The sequence below is a fragment of the Filicampus tigris genome, chromosome 11, assembly GCF_054856515.1.
Source record: "Filicampus tigris isolate MCC_2025a chromosome 11, RoL_Ftig_1.0, whole genome shotgun sequence".
Lineage (NCBI taxonomy): Eukaryota > Metazoa > Chordata > Actinopteri > Syngnathiformes > Syngnathidae > Filicampus > Filicampus tigris.
The window spans coordinates 1,760,875-1,779,019 of NC_141227.1; the positions used below are offsets into that span (position 1 = coordinate 1,760,875).

Consider the following 18,145-nt stretch of genomic DNA (forward strand, 5'->3'; position numbering starts at 1 on the left):
TTGGACAGTGCATTAAAGGCAAGGGGTAGTATCTCACCAGAGGGCGCTATTTATTTACAATATGGTTCAAATGTCACTGATAGTGTAGTGGTACACGCGCCCAAGTTGTGTGCCAGCAGCGTGGGATCGATTCCTGCTCAGTGATGGTGTCTGTGTGTGCTTTGTTGTTTTGTTTTCTCAGTATTTCTGTGTCTGTCTCGTCAATGATTGTGTCCACCTGTGTGCATTCCACTCCGTGGTGTTGGCCAATCAGCTCCCTCCGACCTTGTGTGTCTTGTCCAGGTGTTTCTCGTTGTTTCGTCATTATGTAATTAAGTTCCTAGTTTTCATTCAGTCCTTGTCGGATCGTTGTCTCTGTCATGTTTTTTGTGTCTCCTGGTCTTGTGTTTTGTTCTCTGGTGTTTCTTTGCTACTTTGAGTTTTGGATTTTTCAAGACTTGTTTATGCTGTTGTTTTTGTTTAGTAAATATTTTGTTCAGTACGCCCTGATTGTCCTGCCTCCCGGCGTTTGGGTCCTCTATCCCGCAAGCATGACAACACCAGCGAATAAAGCGAAGCGGGACGCTCATCCGCGATTGGTGTGAGATTATGTCGGTCCCCCCAAAAGGCTTCCATCCTTATATTCCGTCGGTCTCCCTCCACTCCCCCCCCCAAAAAACAACGTCCATGCATCATCATAAACATTATTTAAAGCTAATTATCTGGATAATTTCCTATATGCACATCCACTCACAGGCTGGGAGCATCATAAATGTTTAACTAAGATAGCATTTAGCTACCAACACAAGACCGTCGTGATGTGATGATGATGAAGATGATGAGGATGATGATGATGATGATGATGATGATGATGATGATGATGCGGACCGGAGTAAGCCAGGGGACAGCACGAGAATATTTAAGATTGCATGATAACGAAATACTGTACTACTGCGTTTTATTGCAAAACTTTTCGTTTTCATTTTTTATTGCATTTTGCAATAACAATAATCATTGCAAAATAACGCAATGTTATTTTTAGGAGAAGAACGAACGTCTTCCACTTCTTAGCTTTCAGTGTGCGGCGGAGCGGGCATGACTGAGAGAAGAAACCCTTAGAAACAAACGAACTGAAAGAGGCTGCCATACAGGCCACCAAATATTAAATGTTCACTTTATTTTAATTTAATTTAATTTAATAATGTCGGTTCCTATACTTTTACTCACTTGAAAAGTGGATAGCTTCAAACAAAAGGCACTGAGTTGTTTAAACACATCTAGAGCTAAATACCTTGAAATAAAAGCTGGACTTCAGAACTTCTCTCATATTAATCTTTTGATCTGAAATCCAAATATGTCCATACTGTACAACAAAAACAAAAGACTTGACCTTGCTGTTCCAATAAGTTTGGAGGGGACTGTATATGGGCCCTTCTACTGAGTTGGAAAATATGTGAAATTTGTATTTTATTTCAGAAAAACATTTATTGTATTCATGTTGCACCATATCTAAGGGGCACAAATATAGTAAAAGTACAGTAAATTTTCAAATAGTATTTTCTAGCTTTTCCCAAATATCTTGCCTGTCCCTAAAATGTGTCACTATTGAAACACACAATTACAGAATAAGAAAAATAATTCTACTAGCCGATTCATATTTTTTTCCATATCCCCCTCTACAGAGTATTTATATAAATTAATATACATGGTTTTGACATCAAAATCAATCTAAATGGATTTTTAACAGAATTTAATATTAGTTTTTCTGAAATAAATCAAAATGTATATGCTATTTTTCATTGTAAAATGTAGAAAGTTGATCATATTGACTTCAAAAGTCATCATTAATTAAAACAAACATACCCTTTAACAATCATTATCAAAAATTGTTGGTTGATAGTTCAATAGTTTTTATTTTTGTTAAAACATCAGTTTTTTTGGTAGTGACTGCAAAATTTCAGATGTGCCCATATTGTTGCTGCTTTTGCAGTAATACTTTGTGTGAGGGTAGCATTGTAATCACTTAACTACTTTTGCTATATTTTAACTTTTAACGTGTATTATAACTAATGAAACATTATTTTTTCCATTTTCTAGTGCTTTGTGCTGTACTCAGGATCACAGCTGACTTAGGGCAAAAGCAGGGTACAGGCTGTATCGGTCACCTGTCCATCACAGGGCTCTTCATCATTGAAAAACTGTGGTTTCACCTTCCAAATGAAAATTTAATTGGAATGACAAACATTTTTGTAACATACATTTCCCTGTATGCATGTTCAATTGCTCTCTGTTTTTTGAGAGACATCTGGTGGTCTTGTCTTTTGCTCCATGTTCTTCTGACTTTCCTTTGCTCTCTGCTGGATACTTCATTGGTATACTTCAGCTTTCCTTCTTCCTTCCATCTCTTATTTCTTTCTCTTTCCTTTATTAAATATTCTTTGGATTTCACTGGGTCATTCTAACCCTTCGCCTGTACTCTGTCTCTGCTGGGCTTTTTGGCATTTTGGTGTTTTTCCCTTCAAATTATTGTTAAAATCAGGAAGATCTATGTATGACGTATGTATCTATGTATTATATTATTTAAATCTTACTTCATTCAAAAAGAAATATCATATTGTCATTAAAGGAACCATTATGTCACAACCGAAACCTTGCTGCATGTTTCTGTAGTGACTGTTTTGGTTTGATTTTTCCCTTCAAATTAAGATAAAATATGAAATACAATATTGTTAAAATCAGGAAGATCTGTGTATGACGTATGTATCTATGTATCATATTATTTAAAACTTACTTCATTCAAAAATAAACATCATATTGTCATTAAAGAAACCATTATGTCACAATCGAAACCTTTCTGTATGTTTCGGTAGTGACTGTTTCGGTTTGATTTTTCCCTTCAAATTAAGATAAAATATGGAATAGAATATTGTTAAAGTCAGAAAGATCTATGTGTGACATATGTATCTATGTATTATATTATTTAAAACTTTATTCAAAAAGAAACATCATATTGTCACTACCGAAACCATTATGTCACTACCGAAACGTTTCTGTTGTGACCGTTTCGGTAGTGACGTTTTGTGATAGTTGTTAACAATACTCAACAATGCTAGGCACAATGTGGCTACCACGGACAGTTTTGAGCATGTGTACAGAGATAAACAGTACATTTAGCATTAAAATCAAAAGTGCTCATTTTATTGCCGAAATAAGGTGTTCGGCAGTGACGGTCCTAAAAACCACATGCTGATTTTCAGACTTTGGAGGGCACATAACTTAATAATGCTGTCAACTAATTATTCGCCATGTGGCCACTGATGAACATGAAGGTAATGTCTCTTACTGGTGAAATTTTTGGGGATGTGGCTAAAACCAAGCCCTGCCTACAGACAAATACTCTTTGCGTTTCGGTAGTGACATGAAAAGTTGGGACAAGTTTTTTTACATAAAAACTTCTAATTTGAAAAAAAATCTACAAAATCAATGTAAATCTTTCATCATACGTTTAAAAGCAACCAACATGTTGTATTAAAGTAAAGTGTTTTTTAAATTGGCAAAAATGTTCTACATTTTTTTTCATGAATTGAAATTTAGGAGTTAGATATTGGGACAGCCACCTCCCAATAGGAAGTGACATAGAAAAGATGACTTTTTTTTTCTTTCCGTTTAATAGTATCTCAATTAATGCCTTGTAGTAAAATAGATCATAACAAGATATGACTAAATATGCAAGGTCTGAACACTTCATTGTTTTTTAAAATTTGATTTTCATTGTGGGACAGCAATTTCAACCAATTCGGTAGAATGGCTCATACACCGTGCGTCCGTGTGTACACACACAGTTATGCAGTTCCTTGACCAACACTGCGTCCTGCTGGAGTAAGAAGGAATAGTCAGATGATGGATTCCTCCTCTCCGCTGGCATGTTCTGTGGTGAGAGGGCGCAACAATATTTAGCGGTAGTATCGTCATGCCTGCTAGCATTGAATAGGTAGTTTGTGTTGACAACATGGACATATATAAGTTGGACTCATGGTTGGCCCTTCGCGGCTGAAGCCATAGGGTAGCCATCTTGCGTTGCCATTATAAATGACAACTTCGGTTTTTTTTTTTCACTGAAAGCACTGTTAGCAGTGTGTGTTTTACGCTGGGATTGCTTTATAGAGTACTGTAATGAGAACCTCTCAAACAACGACGTTCACTGTTCACATCGACCATTCGGAGTATATCATCTCAGTATCGGGAATCCTCACTTGCAAAGATCAGGTTTTCATTTTGCAGCTAATTTTGTCCGGATGGGTTGCTTTCATTTCACTGTTTATAGCTCTAACAAAAAAAAATAAGGAAAATCAATGCACAACACTACGAATTATAACATATAGGCTCAGAGAACATTTATAATTGCATTATTACGAATAAAATGTGGATGTAGCACTTCTCTCAGATTCATAGGTACAACTGTAAGATCCACGGTGTGGCATTTTCGCCGTGGAGACAGAAAATAACGTGAACACGTTGCGCAGAAATCATGTACAATATTCAAGTCAACACACTTAGCGAAGGGCAACGCAAGATGGCCGCCGGCGGTTTCACTTCACGCTATGGCGAGTGGGCGGCATAGTGAGTCCATCATATATATACGTCCGTGGCTGTTAAGGATTCTTGTTTGTAAACTTCCTTACAGTCAGTAGTTAGTGAGTGGGGAAGAAAACTAAACTAGTTTTTGTGACATGTCTTGACTTAAAGTACTAAAGAACGAAGGAAGTAAGTTGTGTCTTGACGGGGGCTACAATTTTAAGGTGAGATAGAGACCATATGGAAAGCGGTGACTTGACATTACTCTGCTGTAACTAGCAACCCGTTTTCTGACGTGATATATTCGCATGTCAATCTTGGCCATAAGGCTCCACTTTGTCACGATACACTGCAAAACATTTTAACAAGACGTATGACTACATTAGGTGGCGTCGCACATCCGCCTCACAGTACAGAGGTATATAGTTCGAGTACGGGCTCCGGTTTTCCTTCATGGTGCTAAAGAGGGGCTTGACCGATACATAGCGGAGATGAGAAATAATTATAAATATATTTTAGAATATCGCACTTTGACATATGCTGTGTGAAATCTGGACCTGTTTAATTGAATATAAAGCAGACTGCATGGCTCGTTTCAGCTCTATGAATGGCAACAGATTTTGAACTTGCTGTCATATGATATTTCTGTCACTGTACGTCTCTCGCATAGATAGATGAATAAATCGTACGTTTGTAAGTAATTTTCGAACAAGTAAAGTGAAATTAGAATTTTGTGTCACTCCTGTTGGAACTCACTGGCAGGGCCGTTTCTAGACCCCCAAAACGCAACAACAACAACAAACAGGACGATTGAGAAAGATATCCATCCATTATCTATGACGCTCTATCCTCACGAGGGTCGCGGAGCGCTGGAGCCTATCCCAGCTGTCTTCGGGCAGTAGACTGGGGACAGAACTGGTTGTCAGCCAATCGCAGGGCACACGGAGACAAACAAACATCCACACCCACAATCACACTTAGGGTCAATTTCGAGTGATCAATTAACCTACCATGCATGTTTTTGGAATGTGGGAGGAAACCGCAGTACCCAGAGAAAACCCACATAGGCACGGGGGAACATGCAAACTCCACACAGGAAGGCCGAGGCCGGAATCGAACCCACGACCTCTGACCTGTGAGGCGGACGTGCTAACCAGTTGTGCGCCGTATTTGTTCTATACAATCAATAATACATAGCTACTAACACTGAAAGCAAATGTCTCAAAAAAGGTTCAACACCAACAAAAAATAATTGAAGTATGCAATTTTTCAGAATGATATAACTCAACCAAGTAAAAATACAAATGAATGTAAAGCGCACAGTATGTATGTCATGTTGTCATTAGCTGGTCTGCCGTTTAACAAATGCTAGCTATTAAAGTGCTGTAAAATACTTCAAAGCTTAGTGTGACTTGATTTATGTAACATTCTCACTAACCTGAGTATAGGTTTACATAGTTTTGTTTTCTGGTGTGTTTGACAACTACGACTTGTAGTTAGGGGTGGGGTAGTTCGGGGCTCATTAGGGAGATTCGTGAATCTGTCACTGCAGTGTCTAATGAGGGTTTGCAGTTGTGTTGTTGGTTATGGATCAATTTTGTCTGTCTCTCGGGGCCCCCTTTGTGCCACCAGCCAACAACAGCGAGTGAGGACTCTGAGGAGCCCTCTGCAGGGGATTCTAGTCATGATGTCATTGTATTGCCTTTGTTTTGTCATTTATATGATCAAATAATGTTACCTGTCTCTTGAGACTGGCTTCAACACAGGGTCCTAGGCGATTGCCTGGGTTTCCTTTGATCACTGAGCAGTGTCCCTTTGCATCTATACAGATTTAATAATTTTTGATACTTTATATCAAACAAAGTCAGGCACTGTCACTTCACTTAAATATAAGGGCATGTCAATAATGATAATAATTAGGGTGTCTAGGGGTGGAACATTTTGCGTAAATTTCCGAAGGGATGTTAGACTGGGAAATGTCATAAGACATCCATACAAAATAATACAATCCAAAAGCAGGCCATTTCTACTGATTTATTTGCAAGTAGAACATTCAGGGCGGCACGTCCGCCTCACAGTTCAGAGGTCGTGGGTTCGATCCAGGCTCCGGCCTCCCTGTGTGGAGTTTGCATGCTCTCCCCGTGCCTGCGTGGGTTTTCTCCAGGTACTCCGGTTTCCTCCCACATTCCAAAGACATGCATGATAAGTTGATTGGACTCTCTAAAATTGCCCTTAGGTGTGATTGTGAGTGCGGATGTTTGTCTCTTTGTGCCCTGCAATTGGCTGGCAACCAATTCAGGGTGTCCCCCGCCTACTGCCCAAAGACAGCTGGGATAGGCTCCAGCACGCCTCGCGACCCTTGTGAGGATAAGTGGTATCGATAATGGATGGATGGATGGATGGAATATTCAGTTATGAATATTTTATCGAGCAATCATATTTTATCAAAGAACAAAAATATGAATGATGAGTTATATACAGTACTACCCATTCAAAATGCACAGCTCATCAAAAAATACCAACAAAGTCCCGTTCAAAATGTAAATGAAAAGACCCGCTCTCCAATCTCAAAAAAGTCCCGTTCATCTTGCACATAAAAAACATCTTCACTGAAGCTTCTCCATCATATTTCTCCTGCTGAAACCTGTCAGGCAATGGGCTCTTAATATTCAACAGTATTTGGATATGAAAGCTGGTTGTGTTAGTCAGAATTAGGCTAAAATATAATTTCCCCAACTATATATAAATTCCATGTTTAGCCAACCTTCAATTTGATCAAGTCCTGCTTTATTCCAGTTAATGGTTCTAACTTTGAAAATTCCTATAATTTTATAACCCTAATAGTAATAATTACAATAAATATAATTATATTCCAATAAAAACATGTATTTGCCATGTTTGCAGAAGCAGCCATATCTTGTTGAACAAGATGACGCAAGTTAGAAGTCAGTCATGGGGGAAGTTGTCCAGCAAAGTGGATTTGTGGACACTCCAGTCTTCTCGTGTGAAGGTGGAGGTCCTTACACTGGGCGCTACGATCAGGTCTGTTTATAGCAAGGGGAAAGATGGTCAGATGGAGGATGTAGTCTTGGGTTATGATGACCTGGAAGGTAAGCAGTAGGGCTATATAATGTAAGTGTTGTGTCTTTTTTGTCAGTGCATTATTACTACTTTAAAATGCTTTTTAGCAATTAAGAAAAACTGGGTTGCATGACATAAGTAACACACTTGCCTGCTGTTGCCAGGTTATGTGTCAGACAAGCGGTATTTTGGAGCTGTGGTGGGCCGCGTAGCCAACAGGATTGCTCAAGGATGTTTTGTAGTAGAGGGAAAAACATACCAATTAGATATCAACAATGGACCTAATGCTCTGCATGGAGGGCTCCATGGCTTTAATAAGGTAAGACAAAAGTGAGATGACATAATTCACTCCATCTGTTTCAGCCTGTTCATCCGTGTCTATATCCTGTAGGCAGCTATTAATAAGGGATGCTAAAAGTACCTTATAATTCCACTGGTGTCACCGAAGCATTTCCAGGCCATTTGTGAGACGTAATCAGTAGTTAGATGTGCTTGCTTAAAAGGTGTTTTTCTTTATTTCCATCTTTTCGTTCAATTTACTTCGAGCTCTTTCCTCATGCAGCACAAAGAATTATAACTAACTGTGTTATGCAATTTCATTATTATTTGTATTAAAAAACCTCTATCAATTAAATATTTTTGCTTTTATTACACATTTCCTGTCTAATATTTGTTATACCAATTATGAATTATACTTATTGTCTCTATCTCTCTCTCTCTCTCTCTCTCTCTCCCTCTCTCTCTCTCTCTCTCCCTCTCCCTCTCCCTCTCCCTCTCCCTCTCCCTCTCCCTCTCCCTCTCCCTCTCCCTCTCCCTCTCCCTCTCCCTCTCCCTCTCCCTCACTCCCTCTCTCCCTCTCTCCCTCTCTCCTCCGGGCTGCAGCTATCGAATATTTTAGTATGTATTTGGATAGCCGGCTGAAAATGTTACTGAAAAATGGAGTATGATTTAGTAGACTTTGAGATGATTGCTCTAAAATCTGAACTTTTCACGAAAATTCAGCACCTACAAAGTCATTGATATCTCAGCCCCTGTAGCAGATTGAAACATCATTCCAGAAGAATTTCAGAGTTTAGACATGTGGCTTTCATACAGGCCTGAGTTTATTATTATTTCAAACAAAAATGTCAAAATAAAGTGTCTGCATTATTTTTCGTTTAAAAAAAATTGAGTGGTAATTACATCATCTATTCTGTTAAAAAAAAATTCGATATCGTCATTGTCTGCAAACATATATCTTAACTAGGGGTGTCAAATTAGTGCATTGATTGTGATCAATTAATTACAGTCAGAGTTAAATCATTAATTTTTTTCATCGCTTAATCAAATTTTTAATCTCTACTGATTCTGTATGATGAGATCCATTTTGATGCATGGGGCTTGTGCTTGAGTTGTTGGGGGTGTAAAAATCAGGCCGATCAACATAGCTGAAGACAAGGGATTAATTGAGGTGTTTCAAACAGCGTCCAAAGACCCATCATACAAACCACCGTGCAGAACTGCAGTGATGACTAAAATCAGATGTATGACGGTGAAAAGAAAAGCAAGCTTGATGTTTTTTTGGACTTTGGACAAATTTGCTATAAACGCAGATCACTGGACCTCAACTCGCAACCACGGTTATTTGGGGTAGACTGGACACTTTATTGATGGTGAGTGGAACTTCAACCCATTTTGCACTGATCGTTGTGAAAACAGAAACGTGAAAAACAGTTCCTCAAGGTGGCAAATGACTGGGTAATTGAAAAAAAGATATATACCATAAATACAGATACATGCATACAGACAATGGGGGGGGGGCTTTGTGGCTTTTCTCAGCAATTTTTAAGTGAGATTAAAAATTAGATAAATTAGATCAATTAGTTACAGATCACGATTACATAAAGTTGCTGATTAAAACGGAACAGAACCAAGACAAAATAAACAGTTCTTATCGTCATTTCACTGCCGGCTGCCGCTCCAGTTTGTCAGCTAATGTCCACCAGTTCTTATCGTCATTTCACTGCCGGCTGCCGCTCCAGTTTGTCAGCTAATGTCCACCAGACTCCACCATCTATTGTTCTACTACATTCTACATATGCACCTGTCTTGTTTTATGTTAATAAAGTCAGCCAATCCAACACACGACGTGCTGCCAACTGTACTAAATCAACAATAGCATTTCACATCAAAACAACAGAAGATATGTAACATCAGCCAATCGCATTCATGTGCACTTCAGGGACCTCTCAGAAAACATAAAATCAATTAATTACAGCACCTAATGCAATAACCTAGTGCACAGCGCCCTCGCCTGTTGAAGTCGTCCACCTACAGTCACATCCAGTTAATGGCTGGGCAAAATGTATTGTATTGAATTGTACTGTAATTCCGGTTAGAGCACCCCGAGCGGTGGAAGAAAAATCCACAGAATAGCAACGGACTATAAGCCGCATGGCTCAAAACCTAGGAAATTTTTTTAATCTATTGACAACCCTAATCTTAAAAAAAAAGAAAATTGACATATCCACTCTCCCGGCTCTAAATGTAGAAAGACGCAATAGCGCTCCCAGCTCTAGTGGAAGAAATGCGGTTATGCGCTCCCGGCCTTAATGGATCAATCAGAATGCCATGATTAGATTAGTGGAGTTGTAAAGAACATGCTACTGTAAAGAATATTTTTGGGTTGACTTTCCCTTTAATAATCAGTTGTAATACAACCTTGTGTTATACTTTTAGAGGATTATCAATACGTACTGTATAAGTGGGGGTACTTAAACGTATGACAAAGGGTTCAGTGTACATGAGACAAAAAAAAGATTGGGAACCATTGGTTTAACCTATTAAAGCCGGAAACGCACAAGCGCGTTTCTACCACAAAAGCCGGGAGCGCTGTTGCGTGTTTCTCCCTATAAAGCCGGGAGAGCGTATACGTAATGTTATTTTTTAAATCCAATTCGCGGTCTCTTAGCCAATGAAATGCATCAAGAATACACGTGACGGTGTCGTGAGTCGTCGGAGGATATCCGGAATTTTCTCAAGGAGTAATGGTGGCACAATCAATCGCGGGAAGTCTGATATAAGTCACGGCAGTGATATCGATGACGTGCTTGCAGACTTTAAAGCCATGAAACCAGCCAAAAGTGATATATGGTTAAGAAATATGTTCGTAGACAATGACGATTTCAATGTCTTTGTAAGAAAATACAGCATGGTAATTACCACTCGATAATGTTTTTAATTATAAAGTGTGCTTCATTTGCATCTTCGATTGAATCAGTAAAGATGAATAAACTCGGGCCTGTGTGAAAGCCACATGTCTAAGCTCTCAAATTCTTTTGGAATTATGTTTCTATCTGCTACAGGGGCTGAGATATTAATTATTTTGTAGGTAGTGCATTTCCGCGAAAATGACAGGTTTTCAAGGGTGACTCCAATGACGACTGCAGTTTTTAGAGAGATGTCTCACGAGGGGCTTCAGGCTTTAATGGGTTAAGGGATCAACAGAGGGATATCAACAAGGGAATTGCCAACACCTGCACAAAAACTCACACTACTTGGCATGCAGCGTGTTGCATATTAGATTTCCATCAATCACACAAAATCACACTCTTGTTTCTTTATATTTCAAATTTCTGCATGATAAAGAACTCAACAGTAGCATTTCTTACACAAAAATAGCTACTATCAAAAAAATAAAAACAAATAAAAACAAAAAACATTGTTTTTAGAGATTATGCCTTGAGTGCAAGCAAGGAACTTGGTGGGCAGGCTCGGCTCCCTATGTGATTTTTACATTTGCACTGTATTGCTGCAAAAAAATTCCCCTTGAGAATTCAAAGTAAATGTTTTGTGTTTTTTCTTTTCTGTACTTTTTCAAAACTTGCTGACTTGTGACAATCTGCATTATGGTTGTCTCTTTAGGCAATTTGGATTGCTACAGCCGTGGAGGATGGCGTGAAAATGTGTCTTACCAGTCCAGATGGAGACCAGGGTTACCCTGGAGCGTTGCAGGTTTCTGTTACCTACACATTGCAGGTAAACATACAGTGGTACGCCACAGTATAACGACAAACTGATCTGCTCCAAGATGTATAGCACATTATAACAGATTGAACTGCCAACTTCAATTTGCAGTTACTGGTGGGAATGTATTGTCACCTGACGGTTTGCTGTGCCTGTAGTTCGATTTCCAATTCCACTGATCAACATACATTTTGGTGCAAAGAGAGTTTATAGTAATAAAAAGTGACTATAAAAATATATTTGCTTGTTGCAAAGTGAAGTAAAGAAAAATATTTTCACCTATCCTTTCCCTGTCTAAGGGAGTATTGGGAGTGATCCTGGTGCTGGATCCACGTCCTTACTGTATATGAAAATAATGTATGTACAAGACAAAAAAAACAAACAGTTTTTGTCAGTCACACATAACATTTTCTGCACTTCAGACTTTACACTAGTTTACACCAACCAATTGTTTCTGATTGCCTGGCATCCAATTTACTTCTGCTAATTTCATTTATTCAGTGGTTTTAGCTTTAGTGTGCACTGCTATCTAGACCCCCACATAATTCACAGAGCTAGGCATTTTACTAAAGATTGAGCGTCCGTTATTCATCATCCGTCTGCAATGTGGGTACCCTTCGGTCGTCAGTCATTTGCCTTTTTTTTACGGGGAGGAAAAAATAGCACCCGTCTAATTTTAAGGTCCGCCTCAAATTTTAAATGGCCATCCGTCGGAGAGTCCGACTAAACTATAACTCCCCACCCGCTGGACGATATTTTAACAGAAATAGTGACTCAGGACTTCCGGTGATGACGTCGTAGGAGAAAGTCACGCATCGAGGGGTCTCACGGTTGAACTTTAAAATTTTACTTTTTGAACACCACAACTGTATCGTAAGAGAGTATTACGTGACAATAGAGCGACTCTGCCTGTTCCTGAACAAACAATGAGTGGTTCCAAGCCCAAAGTGAGATCTCCGTCGAGTTGTCCTGCCACTCGGGCAAGCACGGCTACGAGCGTGAACAAACTAGCTAAAATGGCTGCTAGCACCGCTGAAGCTAATGACTCCACCGTTTCATCGGATGCTTTATCCATGAGCCGACTTGTCGCTGAACTGGGTAAACGACTTTCGCTCAGGGAGGACATGTCAGTGTTAATTCAAGATTCCGTAAAACCTTTACAAGCATCGCTGGACGCTTTCCGAGAGACTGTGAATGGCCTACGGTGACGGAAACTCTTGCTGGAGAGAACTTTGAGCGTATCTCGAGAACGGAGGCGAAAGTGGAGCAACTTGAGTTACTCAATAAATCGCTACAAGACCGTCTTGAAGACCTTGAGAGGGAGGGCTAACCTCCCCGACAATCAATGTGCCCGAGGGCAGTGAAAAAGCCCGGGATCCGACCGAGTTTATAGCCGAGCTGCTCATGAAAAATCTCGGTCCCGAGTTGCTTGCCAATACACTGGAGCTAGAGAGAGCACACCGCTCTCTGGCGCCTACACCATGACCGGGAGGAAGACCTAGACCCTTTGTGGTCTCTTTTCATCGTTCCAAGTAAGGGAGAAAGTGCTGCGCTGCGCCCGGCAGCATGAGCTGAAGTTTGGTGACGACATGCTTCGTGTGTACCCGGACGTCAGCGCTGCCACTGCGAGGAGGCGAGCTCGCCTTTAACAAGGTCAAACAAGCTCTCTACCAAAAAGGAGTTAGGTTTAGGCTTCTCCTCCCTGCCCATCTGCAAATTTAGCACGGGAATGAAACCTTTACCTTCGGAACTCCCGAAGAGGCGATGGCGTTCTATGAAGGACGTGTGATGGCAGCAACTTAAGTCGCCATGTCATGCTAGAGTCTGACTGTTACAACTATTTTTTAATCACCACTTTTTTTTTTCTTCCTTCTCCGTCGCTGGAAGAGACTGCCCATCTTGATGTTTTTGTTTTTGTTTTGTTTTTTTATGGTTTTTTGATTTTCCACCTCTTGAACTGACTGTTAACATCTGGACATCCTTTCCGCGGTCCTCGCTGGCGAATGTCGTGGTAACTACATTGATGGATGGATGTGCGACCTCCAGCACTTGAACTGACTGTTACCATTTGGATGAGCCTCCCACGGTCTTCATCGGCGAATGTCGTGGTAACTGTAATGATGGACAGGTATGTGCCCTTGTTACATTTGGCATGTCCCAGGAGTGACTTGGATTTTTCACGTTTTGCGGTCAAAAGGGGGAACTGGTTATTCCTAATTATTAGTCTCAATGCCATTTATATTGTGAGTACACTCATTTTTGGTGTAATGGGGATTGTGATGCAGAAGCATTAATGGGTTTATACGTGGGCATGTGTATGTTTATAGGTATTGGTATGTGTGTATGTACATGTTTAGGTTGCTCTAGACTTAAGTTATTTTCTATTGGGTTTCATTGGCTGTTTATGTTTAGTTCTTGCTGCATGTATGGGTTTGTTATATTTGTGTTTATGCCTGTGTGTGGTGGTCTTACTAAATTTTTGCTGTTATTTTATTATTATTGTTGTTGTTATTATTATTTTATTTATTTTGTTTTTATATTTTAGATGGGAAGGGCATTAGGCTGTCCACCTTTAAGTAGTGAAGTGTTTGGGTATGTCATCTCATGGCTCTCCCCCAATTTATGCTCTATCCTTTATTCTACTTGAATTACAAAAGGGGGGAAGATGGGATGGAAAGGATTTGAGAATCTTAAAAATTATTATTTATTATTATTATTTTATTTATGTATTATTATTACTTTTTTGGGTCTATCTGTCTGAGAAACATTTGAGAGAAATTGATTGGTTTGTTCATTTTAATTAGATGTTATGGTCTGCTGTATAAATGTTTTTCATTTATTTGTTTTCATTTTGGGGCGGCACGGTGGTCGACTGGTTAGCACGTCCGCTTCACAGTTCAGAGGTTGTGGGTTCGATCCCGGCTCCATCCTCCCTGTGTGGAGTTTGCATGTTCTCCCCGTGCCTGCGTGGGTTTTCTCCGGGTACTCCGGTTTCCTCCCACATTCTAAAAACATGCATGGTAAGTTGATTGGACTCTCTAAATTGCCCCTAGGTGTGATTGTGAGTGCGGATGTTTGTCTCTGTGTGCCCTGCGATTGGCTGGCAACCAATTCAGGGTGTCCCCCGCCTACTGCCCGAAGACAGCTGGGATAGGCTCCAGCACGCCCCACGACCCTTGTGAGGATAAGCGGTATCGATAATGGATGGATGTTTTTATTTCATTTACTCACTATTGTTGCAATTTTATTTATTTATTTATCTTTTCTCTCTTTTACCTCTTTTTCCTTATATATCGAAAGGTGGTGCATACTTCATTCGTTTACTGGTAATACTGTGTCGTTCAACCAGTTGACCTCTCAACGAGAGTCAGTTAAGGAAATAGATAGAGTCGAGATGTTTGGGTTGTTGATGAGCGTTAAAGAGATTTCGGGATGGGTTAGGAGCGTGGGTGGGGCTTGGAAGGACTCTCATGTATCAATGTTTATTTTAATTTCTTGTGTTGTGGATTTTTGCATTTTTGTTGTCTCCCCTATTATTTTGGCTCAGGAATCAAATTGGACAAGAGTAATTACCTGGTACATTCTTCTGAAATGACGGCTGAGGGTAGAAGTCTGCGTTTTGTCTCCTGGAACCTGAAAGGTGTGAACCAGCCGGTTAAAAGAAACAAAGTCTTGAATCGTTTGAGTCAACTCGGAGGGGACATTTTTTTTGTACAGGAAACCCACCTAGTTTCTTCCCAGATTAACCGTATTAAGCGACCTTGGTTTAGTAGTGTTTTTCATTCTAAGTTTCCAGTGAAGGCAAGGGGGGCAGCTATTCTTGTACACAAAAAGGTTCCATTTGAGCTATCCAAATCCATAGAAGACCCAAATGGCCGATTTGTTATTGTCTTTGGGACATTATGTGGCATGCCTGTGGTTATGGCTTGTGTCTATGCACCGACATTGGATGATGATGCCTTTATTACTATTTTTTTCACTTCGCTTCCCAAAGTGAACGCTCACTATTTGATTATTGGAGGTGATTTCAATTTGATTCAGGATCCGTCCCTTGACAGATCGTCCTCCAACCCTCAGAAATGATCTGGATCCGCTAAGACCTTGGACGCATATAAGCGTAGTTTGGGTTTGTTCGACCCTTGGAGGTCGGCATTTCCCTTAGACAAAGCCTTTTCATTTTTTTCACATGTCCATCATTCATACTCTCGGGTAGACTTTTTTCTCCTCGATAATCACTTCTTATCAGAAGTTCGCTCCTGTGAATATTATAGTATTACCATCTCAGACCATGCCCTGGTTTCGGTTGATATTAACTTCTCCAACCATGTGCCACTCTCCAGGCAGTGGAGACTTAATTCCCCTTTGCTAGCCCAAACTGCCTTTAAAGAATTCCTCAGTACACAAATGACCTTGTTTTTTGACTTGAATGACTCACCGGAGATTTCCCGGAGCATTTTGTGGGAATCCTGTAAGGCCTTTTTAAGGGGCCAAATTATTTCATATGTCGCTTTTTCCAGGAGGGAAGAGATGGCGGAAACTGAAGCACTATCCTGGCAGTTAGTGAGGATTGACAAATTATACTCTTCTGCTCCTACTCCTTCGCTGTACAAGGACCGCCTCCAACTTCATTCCAAATTTGACCTATTAACCACAAGTAAAATACAGAAACAACTATTCTTAACAAAGCAGACATTTTTTTGAGATGGGGGACAAGGCGGGGAAGTTATTGGCACACCAGGCACGTGCATCCACTACATCCATATTGATCCCTAGTATTAAATCTTCATCTGGGGAAATTACTTCTGACCCCCGCAAAATTAATGACACATTTCGTACTTTTTATGCGGACCTTTATTCCTCGCAGTGTTCCTCAGATACCTGGGAAGGAGAAAACCCATTTGACAACATTGTTTTTCCCCAAATAAATGACCTGAAGGCTGCGGAATTGGGCAACACGATCTCAGTTAGAGAGGTGCAGGAAGCTATCTCTGCCCTCCAGAACGGCAAGACCCCCGGCCCAGATGGGTTCACCACTGAGTTCTTTAAATCGTTTTCATCTACTATTGCTCCGGTCCTTCAGAAAGTATATAATGAATTTTTGGCTGAAGGTCTTCTCCCCCCCCACCATGTTGGAGGCCTCAATCTCTCTCTTGCTGAAAAGTGCCAAAGATCCACTTTGTTACCGACCCATTTCACTTTTAAACGTAGATTTGAAAATACTCTCAAAGATCCTTGCCCACCGTCTTCAACAGGTGCTACCAAGCATAATTTTTCCGGATCAAACAGGATTCATGGCACTCATTTCACAACACGAGAAGATTGTTAAATATTGTTTGTTCTCCCAGTTTAAGTCTTCCAGAGTTGATTGTCTCACTTGATGCGGAGAAAGCCTTCGACAGGATGGAGTGGCATTTTCTTTTTTTTTGTATTAAAGAAATTCGGGTTTACTTCACAATTTATATCATGGGTTAGACTGCTTTATACTTGCCCAGTAGCCTCTGTCTCTACAAATGGTCTCCGGTTTGCCCTATTCCCCCTTTTCAGAGGAACTAGACAAGCCTGTCCTCTGTCTCCCTTCCTGTTTGGCATAGCGATTGAACACTTGGCCATCTGGTTGCGAGAGGAGCTGGTAGGATTCATAAATTGTCATTATATGCCGATGACCTTCGTTCATATGTGTCCTGCCTTTCTTCCAGTGGTCCTCGGAATATTACACACGTTTGGGTTATACTCCGGCCATAAACTTAATTTTCACAAAAGTGAACTTTTTCCCATTAACACCTCTGCCAAACTTATACCCCAGTCTTTTTTCCCCTTCAAGTTTGCTTCAGATGGATTAAAATATTTGGGGGTGCATATAGCCAAATCAATGAACCACCTTATTGCTAAAAATCCCCCCGCCCCCTTGTAGAGCAATGCAAATCTGATTTTAATAGATGGGCTGGTCTCCCAATATCCCTAGCAGGCCGGGTAAACTTGGTTAAGATGGTCGTTCTGCCCAAATTTTTATATCTTTTACGCATATGCCAGTACTCATTACGAAGGGCTTCTTCAGATCACTCGATAAATTGATAAACTCATTTGTCTGGGGGAATAGAACTCCACGTAATAGCAAGGCGGTGTTGCAGCTTCCCAAAACTCTTGGGGGTCTTGCAATGCCCAATATGTTACACTACTATTGGTCCTGCAATACTCACAAACATTTATATTGGATTGGTAGCAAAGACGATAGCACACGCCCCTTGTGGGTAGATATGGAAACTGGGTCTTCTAAAATCTATCTTCACTCTTTGGTCTGTTCCCCACTCCCTTTGATCATCTCTAACCTTTCTTCTAGTTCGGTTGTAATTGTCACAATTAGAATTTGGATTCAGCTCATAAAAAAAAAGCCTGGGTCTCTATAAAGCCTCTGACTTAGCACCTGTGGTAAACAACCATCTATTTTCGCCTTCGTGTACAGATGTGACCTTCCGGGCTTGGACTGACAAAAGCATAGCGAAACTCA

General features: G+C 40.3%; 1 protein-coding gene across 1 annotated transcript in view; it reads left to right on the top strand.

Annotated features, from left to right (window-relative positions):
- Positions 1 to 4,608: 4,608 nt before the first annotated feature.
- The window catches only part of galm (galactose mutarotase), a 36,508-nt gene continuing 22,971 nt past the window's right edge, over positions 4,609 to 18,145 (top strand). Inside the window, exons 1-4 of the mRNA XM_086046062.1 lie at positions 4,609 to 4,778; positions 7,459 to 7,664; positions 7,800 to 7,954; positions 11,539 to 11,652. Coding sequence (XP_085902188.1) covers positions 7,484 to 7,664; positions 7,800 to 7,954; positions 11,539 to 11,652 — 450 coding nt within the window. The 5' untranslated portion in view covers positions 4,609 to 4,778; positions 7,459 to 7,483. The remainder of the gene's footprint in view (positions 4,779 to 7,458; positions 7,665 to 7,799; positions 7,955 to 11,538; positions 11,653 to 18,145) is intronic.